This window comes from Hippoglossus stenolepis, chromosome 11, assembly GCF_022539355.2.
Source record: "Hippoglossus stenolepis isolate QCI-W04-F060 chromosome 11, HSTE1.2, whole genome shotgun sequence".
In the NCBI taxonomy this organism is placed as follows: domain Eukaryota; kingdom Metazoa; phylum Chordata; class Actinopteri; order Pleuronectiformes; family Pleuronectidae; genus Hippoglossus; species Hippoglossus stenolepis.
Window position 1 is genome coordinate 14,508,026 of NC_061493.1, and position 13,786 is coordinate 14,521,811.

Consider the following 13,786-nt stretch of genomic DNA (forward strand, 5'->3'; position numbering starts at 1 on the left):
TTGCATTGAAAATATAATAGGGTTCTATAGTCCACATATTTTGTATGTTTGTACATTGGTAAATAAAGTGAAAAACGCCACACCTGCCCAACCAGTCACCAGGTGTCAACTGGTAAGATAAAGTACAATAAATATCTATTTTATCTAAGTGTGAAACCTTTATCAAATGACCACTCTGCTTTTCTTGACATAACTATAACCTTTATTTACATGATGGAAATGAAAAAGAGAAAATCGTATGCACCTCTTCACAAAGAAAAGACTGAAGAGTTGGCTATAAATTCAGACATTTACAGTAAAATAAGAGTTGTTTCCCATCAAGTTTGCACACCTTATGAGCTAAAGAGTACAGCTGTGAACAATCTCTAAAAGAGCTTATATGAAATGTGCAAGTATTATACATTTCTTAGTTGTAGTGACAAAGCACTCATATAAGCAGTATGACCAATTTAGAAATAAACCTAAATTAAACAAAAAAAAAAAGCATTCGCAGCTTTTCAGGAAGGCACATGGTGCACACTGCCACATGGCTACACATACTCCATGCTTGGAGATGCGTTCCTGTTTTTAAGTGTATGAGATAATGACGTCTTCACCTGAGCCACCAGTGTCCAGCTTCAACATCTCAGGCATTTTAAATCGAAATTTGCAATGTGACTTAATCATAATTTAAGGCTTAGTTTGTATTATGGATAATTAGCAAAGCCTGTGGACAGGGAGGGAAAAGAACAAACCATGAGCTCAGGGACAAAGTAATTCAAAGCTATCGACTCTGTAAGGAATAAAAGGGTACAATAATTTTGGTACGGCACCACTGGTGATTCACCCCAATAGCTGTGTTGGATTCAAATGACAACTGAGTTTGGAAATTTGTTTGGAACTTGACTAACAATCCAAAACTGCCACAGAACCTCACGCAGCTCTCATCCTGAGTACTTCTGTCTCAGATGCTTTAATCTCTACCACCTTGAGACGAGAATGATGTATTTCACCAACACAAATTCTGTGAACTCGTGCCCCCAGCTTCACATTCCCAGTCCAAAATTTATATATTCCAAAAAGTACAGTATACATTATAAAATGCTTGTTATTTCAATACAAAAGAGGATATATATAAGGGTATTTATTTAACTGGTGTGATGCATTGACTAGAAAATGAAGGTGCAGGATATGGTCCTAACTGAAAATAGATGGTTGCGTACATCTTCTGTTAGTTTCCATATGCTGCTTGGGTATTCTGCTCAATACCTTTAGCCTTTAGTGCGTAAGTCAAACAACCCTCTGAATTCCCCAGTGAGGTATTGATTCTTTTATCAGATTAGCTGGAGATGTAAGTGGTCTTTTTGGACACTAGGGTCCTTTGCGTGGTTATCAGATTGGCAGAACAGAGCAGTAATCTTGCCCATTTATGAGAAACCACCCGGTCTGGTGAATATTCATGATGAAACAGAGAGAGACAAAAAAAAGGGACAGTAAAGAGAGACAATCACAATTCCATTGCTTTGGTTTGACTTGGCCCATTCATCACTCCTAGCCTTCCTGTCCAAAGTCGTCTGTGAATTTTTTCAGTTTGTCCAGATCTTGATCGTTGACTGTTGGCTTTGTGCTGGTCAGAGACCTCTGCATGTCGGACTGAAAAGAGGAAGAAATGATATGGTAATAAAGTAGTGGCTCTAATATGCATTTATATCTCAGACTTTTATTTCCTTACCATGCATACTATAGGTTCCAATAGCTTCTCCCCGGGGACATCCATCCACGACATTTCAATTGCGTTGGGATCACCAGGTGAACAAGGAGTCAAGAGGTCGTCCACAATAGCGTTGGGGTCTGTCCTGGATGGGCCTCGTACCTAATTTACATCATAAACATAAAGGAAACTTTAACAACTATAACTCTAATACATCACAGTGAAGCACAGAAGTGTGTGAAATAAAACACATACCCGTTTGAAGTGGGTTGCTGACTGGACCTTTCGAACTGGCTGCATTAGAGCATCTCTGACGATGACACTTATGTCTGCTCCAGAGTATCCTTCTGTCTTCTTGCCCAGAGTGACAAAGTCAGAATCACTGAGGCTGCTGGGAGTCGATCCCAGGTGGAGCTTGAACATGAAAGAGCGGGCGTGCTCTTCAGGCAGCGGGATGTAGATCCTTTTCTCAAATCTGAGAGAGGCGTATTAGTGCAAAGTCAGCACAGGCGAATGACAACATGTTTAGAAATGACTTTTTACAGACTAATAACAATAACCTTCTTCTGATGGCTGAGTCTAGGGTCCACGGGATGTTTGTTGCCCCGAGTACCAGCACTCCCTCGTTGTTATTCCCCACACCTGTAAAATAACAAATATTTCAATGCATCTACAATCATTCTCAACACAGCTTTAGATAACACAGCCTCCAAAAATAAAGAAATGACATGTGATACACTCAAAAAACATACAAAAGCCATCTGGGTGTATCAGACCAGTCTGTATTCATGTTACAATATCATGGATTCAAAATAGATTATTGAACACATGGTTATTATGTAGTGAGTGTGCACATGCAAGAAATAGGTCTTGGAGAATTGCTGCATGCAGTTTGAATGTATCTGGAGTCTATCTATCACTTCCCTGCCCAATGTGACTCATTTAAACTGTCAACACTTAAGTTAGTAATAAGTGAATAGAGTGAAGTAGATCGCCCACTCCTATGGCGACCAGAAGACATTAATCTGAATGTTTGAAAAGAAATTGAGAAAAATGTGGGATGAGAACCAACAACCCAAATACTTGCAGGTTGCCCAAATGTACCTTTTTTCACATCCAGCCATCGCAGCTATAAATTTCCCCTGTGTACATTGTATATCGTTTACACAATAATTGGATCCTTGCTTTGTAACTATACTGCTGCCAGTGAAAATTTAAGCTGCAGAAAGGGATAATATATATAGGACCATTCAGCATGCAACATGAAGAGAATATCAGTAGTAACAAATAGTTGTTTTTTATCTCAGCAGACTTACCCTGCATCTGAACCAGGAATTCTGTCTTAATACGCCGAGCGGCCTCACTCTCGTTCTCACTTCTTGATCCACACAGCGAGTCAATCTCATCGATGAAGATGATGGAAGGATTGTGTTCCCTCGCAAGGGTAAAAAGATTCTTCACCAATCTGTGAAGTAGAATGGAAGCTTTCAGGACATGAAATCGGAGCATACGGTCTAAGATGCAGCATATTCTTAAGCTTGACCCATACTTCTGTGGACTGCTGCTAAAAATTACTCACTTTTCACTCTCTCCGAGCCATTTAGAGACGAGGTCAGACGAGGAGATGGAGAAGAACGTTGAGTTGTTTGCCTCCGTGGCAACAGCTTTAGCCAGATAGGACTTGCCTGTGCCTGGAGGTCCAAAGAGCAAGATCCCTCTCCATGGAGTTCTCTTTCCTGTTATTCAAACACAGAGGTTATGGAGTATCTGGCACAACTATCCCATATAATATAGAAAAATATTTTCATTTGGAGCAAAGTTAAGGTGGTTTTCCCATTGAATAAGATTTAATACCAGTGAAAAGGTGGGGGAATTTGATTGGAAGAATAACGGCTTCTTTCAGTGCCTCCTTGGCTCCTTCTAAACCAGCGACGTCACTCCATTGGATGTTTGGTTTCTCCATAACAATTGCACCTGTAAGACAATTAAAAACATTACTAGTGTGTCTAAACATTGCTTTTATCATGACACAATTGCAAGGAACAAACTTGCAGTAAATAAACATATAAAGCCTGCAGAGGGCGTAATAGTCCTTGAAAAAGAATATTACAAACCTGAGAGCTGATTTTGGAACTTCTTTTTCTCAGGATCATCACCTTCATCACTTTCATTCCTACACACACAAACACAACATATTAAAAAATGAATTAAATTGGGAAAATGTCAAGAAAAAAAGTTATATTAGCCACTACATTATTGGACAACTGATGTTTATAACCCATATCTGAGAGGCATTACATGAGCAGACATACCCCACTGCCCCACCCATAAACACACCCTTTGTCATCGGACTGTGACTCTTTGACAGGCTTAGCAGGAGGAGCTTTCTCTTTCTTCTTTAGATACTCCTTCAACTTCTCGGCTCTGTCCAAGTATTCAGCACACTTCGCCCGGATGCTATGTTTAGCTTTATCACCCTGTGCTTCATCTGTTGGAGAAAAAAAGGCATCTAAAGTTACACAAGAATGATTTCAGGCTCTCAGTATTGGACATTCGCACCTTGGATTTCTTCCCAAATTGATTACATACTAAAAAAAAAAATCACATACAAGTTTTTATGGCAATAATTGCATGTAATTCAGAGAGGAACATAAAGACTGTATAACCTTGGCCACAATAACTACAGCCACATAAACTTTACGTTTAAGTGTCAATGTGAATATCAGGTCGCAGACACAGTGTGCTCGATGCCAATGTGCTGTCTTATGTCTTACATTTCACCACATGAAGAAAGTACTGAACCGCAGCCTGGTAGAGACGCAGAGCCTCCTCGTAGTTCTGAGCTTTATCCTCCTGAGCCGCCTTGCTGGCGAGATCGATGGCTTTCTAGAGTTTAGAGAGACACAGAAAAACTTGAAGTCACCCTGACAGCTATAGATACTGGCATTGACAGAGACCACAGATCAACGAGAAGGTCAATAACTCTAAGACAATGAAGACATCAGATCAAAAATGATAATTGTTAGTACATAAAGTTATACAATTAACTTAAATGAGTAAGTAAAAATATACTTGAGTGTCAGTCGTGTGCGATGTTATGATTGGTGCACATTTACCGTAATGCATTATATAATGAGCAGATTCAAAGCTACACCTGTCCAGAGTGATGTCATGGAACACAGTGAGGTAGGAATGGACAAGATCTAAGTTGGTCCACTTCCTCATAGCGACAACACCCTTTGAACACAAATTGGAAATATAACATGACCAAATTTTGCTGTCTGGTGTAAGTAGTCTTTTTAGAGGCCCAATAGACCAGTCGGTTGGCAACGCTAATCTCCTTAGCGGTGTTAGTCGGTAGAAGCTAACAGCTATTAAACGGCAAAAGGAACCCCTGCATAAGCCGTAACAACAGAAAGAAACCACCTTTATTAAACACATACGTCGTAGCATACGATGTTTGTGGTCTTCGTGTTGTTGACAAGTTGAACACCGCACTCATGCCCAGGTTAGCTAAGTTAGCTGAACATGCTAATTAGCAGCTAATGTCACAGACGCCGTTTTACCCCCTCGGAAGCATTTACACCGAGCACCAGCCAACTCTCACTGAACTCAACAACAACTAGAGGGTTTCCTGCGGTTTATTTCTTCACGCGGGCAACTTTGTTCTCGTATTTACGTGTTTTGTTCCGCTGCGGGTCGGTCTTCAACTTACCTGTAAATTATTGTTGGTAGCCATCGGGGCCGATCACTTTGTCCGGTAACCGTAACGAATATCACACCGCCGTCACTAAGCAACTCTTGGAGTCCGCTTCACAACTTAAACTCACAGATACACCGTTATGTCGACAATCGAGGTTTGTGCGAAGGTTGTTGTCGTTTCCCCAGATCGCTCCCGAGTCGGATCGAGGAGGAAACTTCCGCATTGAACAGTCGATACTCGCGTACACGGAATGTGATGACGTCAACACGTTGCCTCTGAGTAATTCGCGTCACGGCCTCAACCCAATTGAAGTATAAACTGTATATAAAATGAATTCTAGTTATTGTTTTAGATTTAAAACCTGGGTTTGCCAAAATTAGACACCACCAGATGAGTAGTCTTTCTGACATTGAATCATTTACCACACAGTATCAATAAGTCTATTTATGCTGCAGCACATCCAGCTTGTTGTGACAGCTTTTCAATGTCACTGTATTGGGGAGGTGATGTGGAGATTTCTAAAACAAGGAACCTCTTTATTCTCGAGGTACTTCTGCAGTTCCTCCACTCTGTCCAGGTACAGTTTGCACCGATCTCTGATCTTCTGGTTGCCATCTTTACCCTGAGGTTCACCTGATGATGGAAAGGAGAACATTGATTTGATGCCGTCCCATATTGTTACTGATGTTTGTAACTATAACATTCAATAAATGATCTATTGTAAAACTTCATAGTGATGGCACAAGTTAAAATTGTCATGGGGCGCACACACACACACACAGAGGTTTGCGTGCACACACTTTGCATTGACATCATTTCACCTGCAGTAGCTATAGATCAGTGATAGTGATGGACACTCAAGTACAGACTGATGGGAGGACTTAAAAAAACATCAGTTATTGTGGTGTTGTGTTGTGACATTAGATGCATTGTTCAGGGTCATTTTGACGCACGTTTCAAAATGTGCAGAAAGTACTTGACAGCGTGCTGATAGGAGAGGATGGCCTCCTCGTAGTTCCCGGCCTGGTCCTCCTCTGAGGCCTTCTTTGCCGTGGCAATGGCTTTCTGAAAGAGCACGTAATTGGTTCATAACTTGCACTTCTGTGAAATTGTGTATGAACCTCAAACTCGTGAGTTCACATAAACGTCATAAACCTACTTCAGCCAACATAAATGTAATATATTTGTTCATGAACACTGATAGTTTGTACTTTTTACATAATAAATCAGGGTCTCTGCAGTTTAAATCATGTTAACATTTAAAATTACAATAGTTCTTTTTTTTTCTTATGAGAATAGTTTGGCAACATGCATAGTATGGAATAACAACATACTGCGACATTCAACAATAAAGATATTAGCATGCTCAAATAAAACTACAAACAAAACCAATGTGGAACTGATAACTGATGATCTACAAGCACCTTTGTCAGAATTCATTTCAGTGCACTTGCCTGTGGGAAAGACTCCGGATACCTACTGTCTCTGCCAGTAATTTGCAGGGTAATGTGGCGTTTCAAGGTTTATTCTGTCTACTTCACCTATGGGGAAGTGCAAGTAATTCTGGGAATCTGGTATTCCATCATATCTGTTCTACTTGACACATAGGTTTTAAATTCCATTCATTATGATCTCAGCGAGGTCTTAAAGCCTCTTACGTTTGGCTCTTTGAAGTGGTTAATTCCATTCTGTTAAAACTATTAATGTGCCCAAAAGGATTTTAGTGACTGGAAAAAAATGCTTCAATATTAGAGAGTGTCAATTGCAAGGCATCTGTTTTAGCAGATTACACAACAGTAGGAAATTACTTAATTATTCTAGAAGAGGCTCTATGTTCAGTCCACCTGACGAAGGAACCCCCCTTACCCCATCCACACATCAGGCGGGTTCCTACTATTTTGATCATGAAGATAACGATCACCTAGCCTATGTATACTGTTAGTAGGCGTATACATAACACATTGACAATCCCTGTTTATACTTGTGAATTAATCATTTCACAGACCACCACTGAATCCACAGACTCGATGTGAGTGAGTATTTTTGTTCAATGATGGAGTTCAGTTGGCTCTTACAGAACAGAAATATTGTAGTACGGTGAACTATCTCACTTAAGCACACTGTAGGCTACCTTTAGAAATACCTCAAGTTTCTGACAAAGCGAAACCTGTCACAACGCACTTTCGTCCCTAGACGTAATCACACTTGTTACAAACGCGGATATTTACACTTTCGAGGAGAGTAACTCATCATCCTACCTGTAGGTTCGTTGGATCCATGTGGCAGAGGATTAAAAACACTCACAGACTCGACCTGTGAACCCCACGAGTATCGTGTCGTCTATCGCTCTATCCCGTCGCTGCACAGCCAGTTCCTGTTTGCTTATTGTCACTCCCCTTTAGTCATGACCTGCCTTCAAGAACGCTGCCTGGCCAGTCGGAGGAATGAAACCCAGTCTGTGTGTGAGTGAGTGAGTCACGATGTTGTGGAGCCAGTTGCGAGGGCAACACTGGTTTTCTTGAGCCACGATGACCTAAATAGAGACAGCACCGCCATAATTCCACAATGAGTTAATGGAAATCATCTGGGACAGTAGTTAGGACTCAACAACACAAGAAACACAAGACATGAAGACATTTAAGACAAAACGACAGAACACGAGCCGTTTGTGTTGTCTGTGCCTGAAAAGTCTCGTGACGGAACAACACAAAAGTCCACTTCACCACTGAGTCATGGGATGTCTGTCTGGGCCACTAGAGGTCGCCCCAAGATCAGTGTTAGATTTCCTTGTGGGACGTCAACAGGTCTAGGGTTCCTCTGATCCAAAGAGCTAACATTCTACTGTCATACCGAAACTGTAGATATATGAAGAACGACATTGTGTATGAATGAAAAATATAAAAAACCTCAGTATACAATCTGTTTAAACTATTAAATCTTACAATTCCATTTGTATTTACATATGTTGTGGGGTTTTTGTTTTCTTAAAATACCAATCAACTGGGACAGTAGACATGTTGAGACTCAACAACACAATAAACATAAAATACTGACAGAAGACAAGTCGTTTGAGTTGTGTCTGCATGGAAAGTTTCTATTGACGTTTTTAGAAAAAACACTAAAATCCACTTCACTACTGGGTCATGTGATATCTGTCTGTGCCACTAGAGGTCGCCCCAAGATCATTGTTAGATTCCCCTGTGGGCTATTAACATGTTTAGGGCTCCTGTGATCCACAGAGCAACCATTATACTTTCAAAACTTTCAAAAATATAATGTATGATACAAGGTATTAATAAAAATATAAAATATGTCTTAACCACCTTTGATATTGATCACAAGTGTTATTTCATAATTAAATCTTATAATTCCATTTGTAAACTATTTGCACATGTTTTTGGTTTCTGTTTTGTAATATATACTTTAGATATAGCAGAATACTTTAAAATATACTTTTCTATATGTACACACATCATCTTGTGGGTTGATACTTTTAATCTTGTAGATAGATTATTTATTTCTTTTTAGAATAAAATTGAAAGTAAAGAGGACGTGTTGCTGGATGCATGCGCGCAGTGTAACGTGTGGAGACCTTTAGCCTCATGTGGATGAACGTGGAGCTCAGCCTGACACCTGATAGCTCTAAAGCTTGGCGCACAGTTTGCGTGCAGGAAGACTCAGGGCTGGCGCTGCTATCAACATGCGGCAGAAAGAGAGCGCACCTCCAGCAGCAGAGCAGAGAACATCGACCTAAAACTTTTGTTTGGCACAAGCGGATGTGTGTTGCCACTGGAAGAGCCCCGCGCGTTTCTAGCCGCGCACCCATTACGCGCGTTTCATGGAGATCTCCAAATGACAAGACCTGTGCGCTGCGGGTCGTTCTCAGCCTCTACGGGGATCTCTAAAAAACGTGGAACATGGCGAGAAGGATGAGAGGAGCTCATCTTCTCCTCGCCGCAGTCTTTACTTTATCGGTGGCGCTTTTCGGGGACGCGAATGGTCAAGAGTCTGTTAACGACGTGACAGGCTTTAGTTTGAGTCCTCCGTATTTCAACATCGCTCAGGGCTCACGGATCTCTGCCACAGCAACCTGCGGCCAGGATGAGGCTGGGAGACCGAGATATGATTTATACTGTAAGCTCGTCGGAGGACCAAACTTCGGACTTCCTACTCAAAATATACAGGTAAAGAATGTAAAGTGTTGTCAATGCCTGCGCAGCTTCTTGTCCGTGCGTAAAAGGGGAATTGCAGCACTGTACATGCTGTAATGGGCAAATTCTAATCTGGTACACGACAGAAACATTAAACATTGTGTGGAATTCGATTTTATTATAATTTTACTAACCTGGTCCCTTATAAATGCATTGTGCGTAACGCTGTAGAGGAACCATGACAATTGTACCCTCATGACCAAGTTGTACAAGAAATAGTTGTACACAATTGATTGTGAAGTCCGAAGTTTTCTAAAGGAAATGCCTTTTCAACAGTGGTCTTATCCCCTCAGGAGTTGTTTAAATGTAGGGCGCTACCTTAGTATAAGAACAGTTTGACAATGACAGGCTTTTTTTCTGAACTCAAAATTTTGTTGTGTTTGCAATGTTTTGCAGGAAGCTACACTGAAAAAAATAAATGTTTTCCTGACTTAAAACACTTCAATTGGCAGCACACAAATGCATTAAGTTTTCTCAACTTAAAGTTATCAGTTGTGTAAATGTAAATCAATAACTTTAATTTCAACCAATTTACTTAATCCCGTGTTGCCAATTGAAGTAAAAATTTAACTTGGTCTGACATTTTTCTTTTTTTCAGTGTAGGTCAGGGATTTGCTGAGAAGTTGCTTTTTTATAAAACACAAGTTTGCCGCATTTATTTGGATGTGTGTCTGTTTCTAAACCTCACTTAATTTGACACCATTCAGGGTCAGTTCTGTGATTCCTGCAACTCCGTTGATCCAAACAAAGCCCACCCGGTGACCAACGCCATCGACGGGACGGAGCGGTGGTGGCAGAGCCCTCCTCTCTCCAGGGGGCTGGGGTATAACGAGGTGAACGTTACCCTGGATCTTGGGCAGGTGAGATTGAAATACCTCCGTGATCTACTATGAACAGCTGGTAACCTGCTGCAACCTGCACTGTGTATAATCACTGTTCTGTGCTTTCAGTAAAATATAGCACCTGGGTGTTTCAGGGAAAGTGTTCAGCCTCTTACTCTGCTGTTGTGAGATGAGTTGAAATGTGTGCTGGGAAGCTGAAAATCCATTTTTGCATCATATCCTTCTTCAGTACTTTGGTTTGCTGCTGCTATTTTTTGGACATATGTTTGGAAGAAAGTTTCTCGGATTCATGGTGCTTCATTCCACTTCATTCACAAATATGACATAACCTCAGCCGGCAGTGATCATGTGAATCCTGTCCTACAGTTGGATGCTTTCCAGGAATAAGATTCACGCCCCTCTGGCTGGTGAATATGCTTCCATCTTGACCTGTGTCTCTGGCAGGAGTTTGGCTCGCGGCCCCATGAAACTGTACCTCATGCTCAATTATACACTGTGAGGAAAGAGAGGAATTCTGGCTCGGGACTAGGGATCAGGAGGAAGTGAAATCAGATTCGAGGAGTGCAGGTGGAGGCCTCGACCTCTCGTGTGAGGAGGGCTTCGACTATGTTTTGTGGTAGATTTAAAAACGAGTGAAGAGCTCCTCTCCACATGTGTTTGCATCTCCGGCTCCCAGTGGGCACTGCGTCAGACAATGGGTATGGGCTTTTCTGTCTCTGTTTTTAGACGGACTGAGCTGAGCAGAGATCCTATGGCTAAATATAGCTCACAAGAGGATGAACACATGCACGGCCTTTGGGGAAGTCTGGCTTTAATACGTGGTAATGCTCAGTTTATTTGGGAGCAGGGAAAGCAGCATTATTGCATTATGGTGTGCTAAAAAGAGCCCGGCTAGATCTCCGACGACCAACCACACAACACCCTGTCCTCTCTCAAACACACACGCACACACACCTGTCACGCACATCTTTCACGTTGCACGTTGTCTTTCGATGGCATCTGTTGTAAACGATGCTCACCTGCCATCACTGACTTTTAAGCTGCATGGTTACTATAACTCTCAAATCTTGTTAACCTGTTGCATGAAAAGAAATGTGAGTGTATAAGATAATAATGTGTTTGGGACAGATTGGTGATTTACTGTTGAAGAACTTCCTCGAGAACCTTCCCATCCTCTGGTGTATCAAACAAGCAAACTCAGCATTCTCAGTTACTGCCAACAGACAATAGATTTAGCAAGTGCTCCTGCAAGGCGAGAAAAGGCACGATATGAGTGAAATATTATTTAATGGCTGCTTATGTGTCCTTTTACCGTATCATTATTTGGATTTAAAAGTGTTCTTTCTTGAGGCGTCTCCCTGAGTTGAAGTAAGTGTTTTATTTGCCTACCACAGTGCTTTACTGCTCTCCTCCACCCTGCAAACCCACGCTCATGCATTGTCCAAGACAGAGCTGTCAGATTGTTTGACTGTTCCATGTGAGGCTTTAATAGCTTTGTGGATTTTTTTCTTTTCTTTTTATTCTTTTAATCCACAAAGCTAGCGTTCAATGGAATATGTGGGCCAGACTCAGCTGAATGGTTTCTGCGGTTTCTTTCAAGACCGACGCAGGTGGCTGCTCTGCTGTTAGCTCTCAGTAGATTTATCAGATAATGGTTTAGTTGATGTTTATGTTAAAACGATGAGGTTCAAAGAGAGGGGCTTTTTTCTGACAGAGCCTCTTCCGGTTTTTCTGTAAAGAGAGATTGTTTAAACAACTATAAAGACTAATCGGACGACAAGTGAACTCAGGCTTTTAGTCTTGGAAAACTCTGTTGCTCTACAATGTTGGTTTCACGAACTGATAAATGGATTTTGCTGAAATCTTTTACATCCATGATCCACAGATTGTACTAACATGCAGGGCTGTAGTGATAAAGAAAACAATAATTATCAGGCAGCTCTCTCACGCCGTGGTTAAACTTCAGTCATCCATAGATAACAAGTGAATATACCACCATAAAAAGGTGCGTAAATTATATTTTGTATAAAAAGGTACATATACAGCGTTTCCATCCATTTAACCCTCACTACAGCCCTGCTTACATGGAGCACCACCATGACATTGACAGTTTTGAGTTTTTGATAACTGTCTTGACAGACGAACGAGGGATCTTCATTACTATTTTATTTGGTAGAAACATTTATGCCCCAATCAGAATTGTGATGACTTTTCAAATTGCATCATCTTCAGGTCGTAAGTTTAGTTTGACCAAAACTTTGGTTTATGACTTAAAAGTAATGACATTCTCTGCCACTGTTTTGTGTTCAGGGTGAACGAGTGCACTGCAGCACATCTTCCCACCTCCACTGGATTTTAAATGGAAGCTCTACTCTCTACTTACCCGTTGTCATGGTGAATTGCCAGAGGCACGCTTCTTTGAAAATTTTTGTTCCTTTTTTTTTCTGCAGGTGCTTAATTAACTCTGACTAAGAGTTGAGTTCTCAGAGTTGAGATTGAAGTACCTGTATCAGCTCCTCTGGAACCTGAAACTCTGAGGTTCCCGTCTTGTCTCGTAGTTACCTTCTGAAACAGGGCCCTGTTAACCATCATTGTCATTGTGGGCAGGTTAACATGCTGATATTAGCATTTGCCTCAAGGCCCTGCTGTAACGCACTGCTGTGTCTTAGTGCAGAGGCCCTAGCAGGGTTGGAGACTCCTGTTTTCATTCAAGCAGCCTGTTTCCAAATCCTGGTGCCACTTTTCTTTGCATGTCTTCAGGCTGAGTGCACCAGTGACATGATCACTTTTGTTTAACTCCTCCAGATCAAAACCTCCTATGGATAATCTCTCTGTCTCAGACCAGTTGATGTGAGCCGACCAGCTACTCCTTGTTTTTGTGACTTCTTGGCTTTTGTCCTATGACCCATGATCTTCAGTTGGCTCCTGTCTGACAGATAAAGCCAGCTTGTTTGCTTTTAGAGTTATTGGTCCAAACTAATTTAACTATAAGTAGATATGTATAGGGGATCATCAACTGCAGTTGAACTTTGGGGGTTGAAGTCAAATGGCATGGTAAAATACTGTGGTAATTTTAAATTATTATTCCTGACAGATGAATAATCGCTTGATATACCTTAGAAATAATCCCATACTTGGGTGGAAAAAAGTAATTTTTTAATCGTGCTACAAATTAAATTGAATCTAAGAAAACCAACCATTTTATCATGTTCAGTGTGACAGTATTTAAATTACGCCCTAGGAGAACATATCTCCATTTTCAATGATATAATAATGTCGATTTTTCCAGAAATACATTACATAAGTTTATAGTTATTTTTATAGCCGATTACCTTCATAT

At 41.0% G+C, this 13,786-nt stretch overlaps 2 protein-coding genes across 3 annotated transcripts in view; one reads left to right on the forward strand and one right to left on the reverse strand.

The window, feature by feature from the left end:
* Positions 1 to 179: 179 nt before the first annotated feature.
* Positions 180 to 8,092, reverse strand: LOC118117189 (vacuolar protein sorting-associated protein 4B). Of its 2 annotated transcripts, XM_035169241.2 has the most exons (13): positions 7,652 to 8,092; positions 6,347 to 6,458; positions 5,926 to 6,026; positions 4,465 to 4,576; positions 4,028 to 4,178; positions 3,805 to 3,863; positions 3,545 to 3,664; positions 3,270 to 3,426; positions 3,007 to 3,155; positions 2,251 to 2,332; positions 1,946 to 2,165; positions 1,712 to 1,852; positions 180 to 1,632 (listed from the first exon to the last, which is right to left on the reverse strand). In XM_035169241.2, the coding sequence occupies exons 1-13, from the start codon at positions 7,670 to 7,672 to the stop codon at positions 1,531 to 1,533; spliced, it is 1,527 nt and encodes a 508-aa protein (XP_035025132.1). In that variant the 5' UTR covers positions 7,673 to 8,092; the 3' UTR covers positions 180 to 1,530. The 2 variants fall into 2 exon arrangements, with proteins under 2 accessions (XP_035025132.1, XP_035025133.1); XM_035169242.2 differs by lacking the exons at positions 5,926 to 6,026; positions 6,347 to 6,458; positions 7,652 to 8,092 and adding an exon at positions 5,406 to 5,787.
* A 926-nt stretch (positions 8,093 to 9,018) lies between these two features.
* The window catches only part of LOC118117187 (laminin subunit alpha-3), a 54,932-nt gene continuing 50,164 nt past the window's right edge, over positions 9,019 to 13,786 (forward strand). Inside the window, exons 1-2 of the mRNA XM_047341870.1 lie at positions 9,019 to 9,577; positions 10,312 to 10,464. Coding sequence (XP_047197826.1) covers positions 9,311 to 9,577; positions 10,312 to 10,464 — 420 coding nt within the window. The 5' untranslated portion in view covers positions 9,019 to 9,310. The remainder of the gene's footprint in view (positions 9,578 to 10,311; positions 10,465 to 13,786) is intronic.

What these genes read in the sequence shown, in the direction of transcription:
- LOC118117189 (XM_035169241.2), bottom strand. Translation starts at nt 7,672, where the DNA reads ATGGATCCAACGAACCTACAG. An exon ending in AGTACCTCGAGAATAAAGAG is followed by an intron (nt 4,577 to 5,925) that starts GTTCCTTGTTTT and finishes TCTAAACTCTAG; the next exon opens with AAAGCCATCGATCTCGCCAG. An exon ending in CTTTCTTCATGTGGTGAAAT is followed by an intron (nt 4,179 to 4,464) that starts GTAAGACATAAG and finishes TTTCTCCAACAG; the next exon opens with ATGAAGCACAGGGTGATAAA.